At 42.5% G+C, this 7,006-nt stretch overlaps 1 protein-coding gene across 3 annotated transcripts in view; it reads right to left on the bottom strand.

Moving 5' to 3' along the window:
* Positions 1-715: 715 nt before the first annotated feature.
* The window catches only part of pcnx2 (pecanex 2), a 31,080-nt gene continuing 24,789 nt past the window's right edge, over positions 716-7,006 (bottom strand). For all 3 annotated transcript variants that reach the window (XM_020643051.2, XM_020643052.2, XM_065959251.1), the window contains 9 exons: positions 6,743-6,887; positions 6,304-6,534; positions 4,932-5,089; positions 4,615-4,731; positions 3,212-3,390; positions 2,412-2,578; positions 2,245-2,319; positions 1,472-1,648; positions 716-1,152 (listed from right to left, as the gene is read on the bottom strand). In XM_020643051.2, the coding sequence (XP_020498707.2) occupies positions 979-1,152; positions 1,472-1,648; positions 2,245-2,319; positions 2,412-2,578; positions 3,212-3,390; positions 4,615-4,731; positions 4,932-5,089; positions 6,304-6,534; positions 6,743-6,887 (1,423 nt within the window). In that variant the 3' untranslated portion in view covers positions 716-978. The remainder of the gene's footprint in view (positions 1,153-1,471; positions 1,649-2,244; positions 2,320-2,411; positions 2,579-3,211; positions 3,391-4,614; positions 4,732-4,931; positions 5,090-6,303; positions 6,535-6,742; positions 6,888-7,006) is intronic.

Here is a 7,006-nt window from a genome sequence, read left to right as displayed (position 1 = left end):
GACATAGGACCAAAGTATGGAAGTTAGTCTGGTCACTGGAGTGGCACCAGTTCACTTCCAAGTGCTAATGAGGTGCCCTCAAGCAAGGCACCAAGCCCCCAACAGCTTCAGCCTCCTCACTTGGACATCTCTCCATTAATGCCACAGGTCCTGTTTGTGCATGTGTAGTTCGGGCCTATGTGTGTTAGTAGCATGACCTTCAACAACAGAGTGTAAACCCGAGTTTCCCATGGGGATTAATAAAGTATATACAATTAAAATAAAACAAAAATTTTATTTTGAGGATGTATTATTTGATTCCCTTTAATATTCAGATGCTTGTTGCCCTACAAACTTAAGGTTTCATATCTTCAGCACCGTCCTTAGCTAGCATGCTATTATGTTAACATTGAGTAGGTTGACATTATAAATACTCCACCTACTGAACATCTGCATGTTAGCATTGTTAGCAAGGAACTTTACAGACATGTTTTGGGGACCTGAGACTTAGTTAAACTTGTTGAATAGAAGTATGATATGTGCCGTTTAAGAAACTGCATCGAAGGGTTTTCTTTGTATCCGTTTGAATTGATACACTTCTTCTATCGTGCCTTGATAAAAAAAAAAAAAAGTATTTCAAAATTGTAGTAGCGTAGGGCATCATCCTACCACAAATCGCAGTTTATAAAAGCATAAAAACTTCAGGTCACAAAACAAGAGGTAGAAAAGAGGCAGCTTCATTTAAAAATGTCTTTAATTCATCAACCGGATCCAAGAGCTTGTTTTCAGACTTGTTTACATTCCGACAAACAAGGTGAGACCACATGCTGAGGGCAGGAGAGGAGGCAGGTTGGTGTGCATGGGTACTCTGTCATACAATCCTTTGAATGTATGTGTGTGTGTGTGTGTGTCATTTTTTTTTTTGATACAGTCCTGCCTGTATATGGGCATGTGTATGGACACTCGTCTGTGTGTGTTATGTGTGTGTGTGTTCTCTCCCTACACAGTCTTTTGATCAGTCGCCTCTGGAACTGTTGAGGCAGACGCTGAGTCCTCCAGGGTCTTGTCTAATCCCTGGCTGCAGCCTCGGTCACCTGACTGCACGCCGTCTTTCACTGTTGTAACAGCATTGGAGTAGGTTGCATCGATGCTCTCGTAAGCCTCTGATGTCCACTGAGAAGGGGGGGGGGAGGAAATTGCTTATAAACAGGCTTAGCGGAACACATTACAGAAATATTCTTCTTTTATCGTCAGATGTGATCTCACACCGTTCTGCATGTCGAATCATAAGAACATAAATATGGATTTTTCATCCTTTGCAGTTGATTAAATTGATTTAACGGATAAAAAAAAACTAGCTATTAATACAATATCTAACTGTTTGTGTAAGTGTTGTATGAGGGGACCACCTCTCTGTTTGAGGAATGCCACACCCTCAGACAGCACTGTGAGACAAAGATTATGCATGTGTACCTGTTAATTTGTTCATTACCTGTGTGGCCCTGCTGCTGGACCTGTGTGAGGGCCCCATTGCGATGTTGACGCTGGACGAGGACTGCGTGTCGGTCGTGTTTCCCCCTTCAGCCGCAGATAGCCCCGAGATTACCAGTCCACTGGAGAAACTCCGCTTCCCAAACAGCAGGCTGAGAGTGGATGAAGATGAAGAAACCTGGGGAAAGGCAGCACAAAGGAAGGAGAAACGTTGTTTTAGTATTTTTGTACGAAGCTGTGCAGGGTACACGCACGTAAGCTCATGGATTAACAATTATCAGACACAGTGGGCTGCAAGGGAAGAAAAGATTCCAGTAAATACAACATTAAAATCACATGTTCTGGTCATCAGCCGTAAAATTGAGTTATAGCTGATGAAAAGATGAAACATTAAATCTTAGCTAGAAATAACATCAATTTGTTTAAATTCTGGGACAAAATGCAAAATAATTGAGGGATTTAGTTTTCAGCATGACTGATTCTGAACATGAATCTCTGAAAACAAACAATTCATGTTCTCAGAAGGCTATGAATGTTCCTCTTTGATCTCTCAGTTGTGTATTTGTACTAATACCAAACTGTGATTGAACACTCTACTACAAGTAATTGCCTTGCATTCAAAACCTTGATTAAGTACAAGTATCAGCAGAATATATGAAAAACAATCTATTAATTAGTAGTTTTCTTGCACTTTTAAAGCTGTTATGTTTTTTTGTCTCTATTGCTGATCCTTTGTTTAGTTTTTCGAAAGCCTCTCTGTATAGAAGCTCTCACCTGGCTGGAGCGCTGCTGATGCTGCGCTGTCTGCAGCTGAGAGCTGATCCCACCGGCCCCTGACAGACGAGGGACCTGAGGAGAGACAAAGATCCTCTTATTGCTTTGTTCTCATAGTTAAAGCAAGCTAAAGTAGGAACACCCAAGCAATGGAGGCTGCTGTAAACCTGGGAGAAAATGGAGGCTATGGAAGTGTTGAAGGAGAGCTGGCTGTTGGACAGACGCTGCACGAGTCCGTGGGTGGAGCCTGAGTCCAGGATGGGCCCTGATTGGCTGGTGACTGGGGGACGCTGACTCTGCGGCTGCACTGACCGACTGCGGTATTCTCTCCTGGCTGCAGAAACACACACATACACTTTTAATGTGACATAAAATCATAAAATCACAATATTTCATACAACAGAAAATTGCCTGCTCTAAATGAACGATTGTTGATTTTGTCCAACCAAATAATCACTTCTGTGGATACATTTGGTTTGTATGGAGTCTTATGTAAAGTCTGGGGATTTTCTGATCATAAGTAAGGTTACATTGTAGTTAGAGCATTTTCTTTCTCATTTTGAATTGTAAGGTTGGAAAGTGACATGTTGACTGTAAAACCCTCTAAAAAGTGACTTTCTTGAGAGGAAAACGTAATCAAAGAGTAAACAAAAACAAATTGAACTCATGAAGCTAAACAAGCCCTACTGGTATTGTCATAACTGTTCATGTTTGTGGATCATGTGTTGTGTCAGTCTGTGTGTATTATATTGTGTCTTTGCTCTTGTTCTTATCCACACCTGGCAGGACCCTCACTTTGTTGCAGTTAAGGAATTGTGAGTTAATGTGAGTGAGAGATTTTCCACAAGCAAAGTAAGACACATATGTGTTAGTGTGTGTGTGTGCGTGTGTGTGTGCGTGCGTGCGTGCGTGCGCGTGCGTGCGTGCGTGCGTGCGTGCGTGCGTGTGTGCACGCGTGTGTGTGTACCTGCGTTGTGGTGTCTGTGGCTGTGTGTCGTCCTGGCTCTGTGCTGATAGAGGCTCAGGCTGTTGGACGTCACGGAGGACGGGCGGTTGTTGCTCAGTGAGGAAGAACCACCAGCGCCGCAGTCCACATCCTCCATGTTCACGCCGCTGTTACAGCTGGTTAAGTTGTCCTTACGCACCCTGCAGACGACACACACAGGAAAACACGCAGAGCTCTGTTTCATTTATTCATGTGCACATTGGTAAGAGGCATGAAAAACAAACCGCGAAAGGCCATCAAAAATGTATCAAGCCTTGACTATCCTTGCTAGTTAATCACAGACATAAAGTTACACCCAGAGAAAGAGAGAGAGAGATGTTACATAACGAGCATGCATGACACACACCATGGCAGACCTTCTCTTAAATAAGTTAAATGTATTCCTGCTGAAAAGCTTGGCAAGTCTCCTTGGCTTCTTGGCTACTTAGAGATATTAAGGCAACACCTTTTACTGAAACAGGATTAACAATCTAATCTAATCTTTAAGGACAACTCAGCCCCTTAAGAAGCTTAAGTGGGAGCCCCACACACACACACACACACACACACACACACACACACACACACACACACACACACACACACACACACACACACACACACACACACACACACACAAGCTGCCCTGCAGAGGTTAATGCAGAGCCTGTATGATAATTTGTAATGAACGTTTTGTGTAAAAGAGGGATTGAGAATTAAGGCGAGGATAGAGGTAGACATAGAAAGAGAGGGAGTGACAGGAAGAAAGGGAAGGAGAGATGTATGGAGTCAAGTCTTTGGCTGCCATCCCACTCTGCAATCTCTCTCTCTTGTGCTCGCCCACTGTCCCTGTACATGTCTTTAAAACTGAATTAAGGTGGAGAGGAAGTCTCTCTCAAACAAACACTGAGTCAATATCCTTCTATCCACAGAGACGCACTCACTGAGCAGGGAATCAGGTATTTACGCTGCAGTTTGCATTGTATACTGACTGATTTATATCAAACACAACCAGCCATATGAGTGAATAGGTCCCACATATTATACTGTTATATGTTATGCACATCATCTCATGTGTCATATGCCTCTGATAAAACACGGTGCAGGGTACACACATCCAAAGAAAATCGTTCACAGGTGCTGGATCAGAAACCCAGCTGAAGGCAAGAATCAAAAAAGGATCCGCAGAAACATTACTTGCAAAAGCAACTTTTCGATCTCACAGATGAAGAAGATCTGTGGGATCGAAACGTTGCAATTAAATTCGAATGAAACTTGTCAGGCCAGTGTGTGAATACTTTTTTGATTCCTGCCTCCAGAGAAAAACCCCTGGGCTGATTCATTGGTTTTTAAAGGAGCAGACAGAATCTGTTTTCTAAACTGACCGTAACCATTTCGTGCAGAGCCAGGAACGAATGACATCCAGGCTTAAAGCTCCTCCTCCAATGCTGCGGAGCGTGCGGTGAGTCCCTGCGTATGATGTTGTAAGTGGTGACACATACCTTTAAAAAAAAGAAAGAATAATAAATGTCAGGATTAAGGTACATCTGCAGATACACAAAGATGTAGAGATAATCACATAAAAACACTGAAATGTTCAAATTGTGTCAAAGATAGACACAAGTGAGCATCATAGACAATGCAAACTTTCACTTCAATCCTTTAACTTGATAACATGGCAGCATCCCAGTGAATGACGTACATGGGATAGCCCAGTGGCTGGTCGCAGGACGAGTTGACCATATTCCTCAGCGCCTGCTTTGAGTTCTGGATGCTACCACGCTCCGGGTTTCGGTTCCGTAAAAACACCAACTCCTGCTGTTGACCCGCCCACAGACCACGCACACACTCCTTATTGATCTGCAGAGAGAGATGACAGAGGTGGTCAGATAGTACAGATGGGGAAATTATATTTACAGGATATATGAAGTAATTTATGTTTGGTCCTCTTTCACTGGTAAACACAGGCAAATGGCATTAGCTTGTTTCTGGCAAAGCTTTTGGGGGCATTCATAATCATAGGAAAATGAATTATGGGAACAGAGATTAAACTGAGGGGCTAACAAACATCCTGAACTAATGTAGTGTTTTGGCTTCACACAGGAGGCCGGATGCTTTAGTTTTAACATCATCTATTCTGAAGAACTCAAACTTAATGTTGTGGAGTATTACCAGGAAATGTGTGCACTTAGCAAAGTAATTGAAGAGTCAATAGGATTGATTAGAACTGAAAGGATGGCCATTTTTGCATTGAGTTCATAAAAACCTACTTACGGATTTCTGTTTTTGCACTGAGCTCATTATATTCAGTAAGCCATAGAGGAAAGGACCTTGATCTCTGTATTTCAAATTGACATCAATTGGTACCTTTCCTGTTTCTCTTGTAAATATGATAATATGTATATGCTTTGTATAAGTCATTGTTGATAAACTTTTTGATATTCTTCGGACTATGTGGATGAATATGTTATATTTGCACATTATAGTTTTCATTTGAGGCTGTGACTCGGAATAATGTTTATCGCTATGATGGGTCATGTGACCGTTTGTATTTAACACACCTGCGTATGCCATGATTGTGATTGTGCTGGGCGAGCCTGAGGAAGCTACAGGCAGAACGAGTTGTTTGTTCACAATAAAATACAGTGACGTTATTTTCAGTGTGCCACAGATTATGGATTTACTTTTAACTAGACATGTTTGTGTCTTAACAGAAAGAAAAAAAGAGCAAGCCAGCACTTTTCAGGAGACAGCCTGACAATCAGTTCCAACCTTCTCTATCAAGATAGATTCAGCTGAGATAAGTTGTGGTTCACATGAAAAGCTAAGGCCTTTGGTGCTCCCATGTGAAGATATTACACATTTTTACTTGATAAAAAAGATACTGCATAGCTATACCTTCTGTCTGTGTAGGCACACACACACACAGACAGGTACAGTAATTGTAGCCAAATGATTAATACGCTTTCTGCACCGTCATTTTCCAAGCTTTACTAAGGCTGCAACCTGAGAAATGAAATATTCCTCGCATATAAAAATGACAAAATCCCTGCATCAAACCTCGACCTGCTTACCTTGATGACCTTGAAGCTTAGGTGGCGTTTGTACAGCATGATGATCTTATATTCGTCCGTGCCGTCATCGATCATGTGTCTGAGTGTGAGCAGCGTGTCGCGGCTGGATAGCACAGCCTTACGCCAGGCGGGGTCACTCTCGTGGCAGATGACCAGGCTGCTGCGGTAGTTGGTGATGGCTTCGTACAAGATAGATGCCTCCTCGGTCTCCTCCAGACAGGTGAAGTGATCCTGAAAGGACGGGAAAAGGCATGATGGAGCACTGCGGGATTTCATCACATTAAAGGGAAATGTCTGCTCCAGGGATGAGTAATGGACATGTTTGAGATATACTAGAAGCTTTTAATGTCTACAAAGACAAAGGACATGGATTTACAACACTAAAGTTACAGCATGAGGAAGCAGCAGCAGCATCCATTAAAGGCACAGCACACTTTACCTGATGCAGTTTGAGGCTCATTCTGACTGCAGGAGCGACCACTTTCTGCAGGAGGTCCAGATCAGTAAAAACCCACTCGTCTTTGGTAGCGATGCGGAAGTCGCCTTTAAACAGGGTGTTGAAACCGTAAAGAAATGACTCCAGACTTTGTGGAGGGTGCCGATGTTTGTTTAGAAAGAGAAGGGAAATAAAAAGATTCAGAGGGGAGAGAAAGAAGAGGGATTACGCAACTGTTAAGTGTTTTCAGAATAGACAAAAAGTCAT

This window comes from Labrus bergylta, chromosome 10 (genome assembly GCF_963930695.1).
Source record: "Labrus bergylta chromosome 10, fLabBer1.1, whole genome shotgun sequence".
In the NCBI taxonomy this organism is placed as follows: Eukaryota; Metazoa; Chordata; class Actinopteri; order Labriformes; family Labridae; genus Labrus; species Labrus bergylta.
This window is presented reverse-complemented; position numbering and strand designations above follow the sequence as displayed.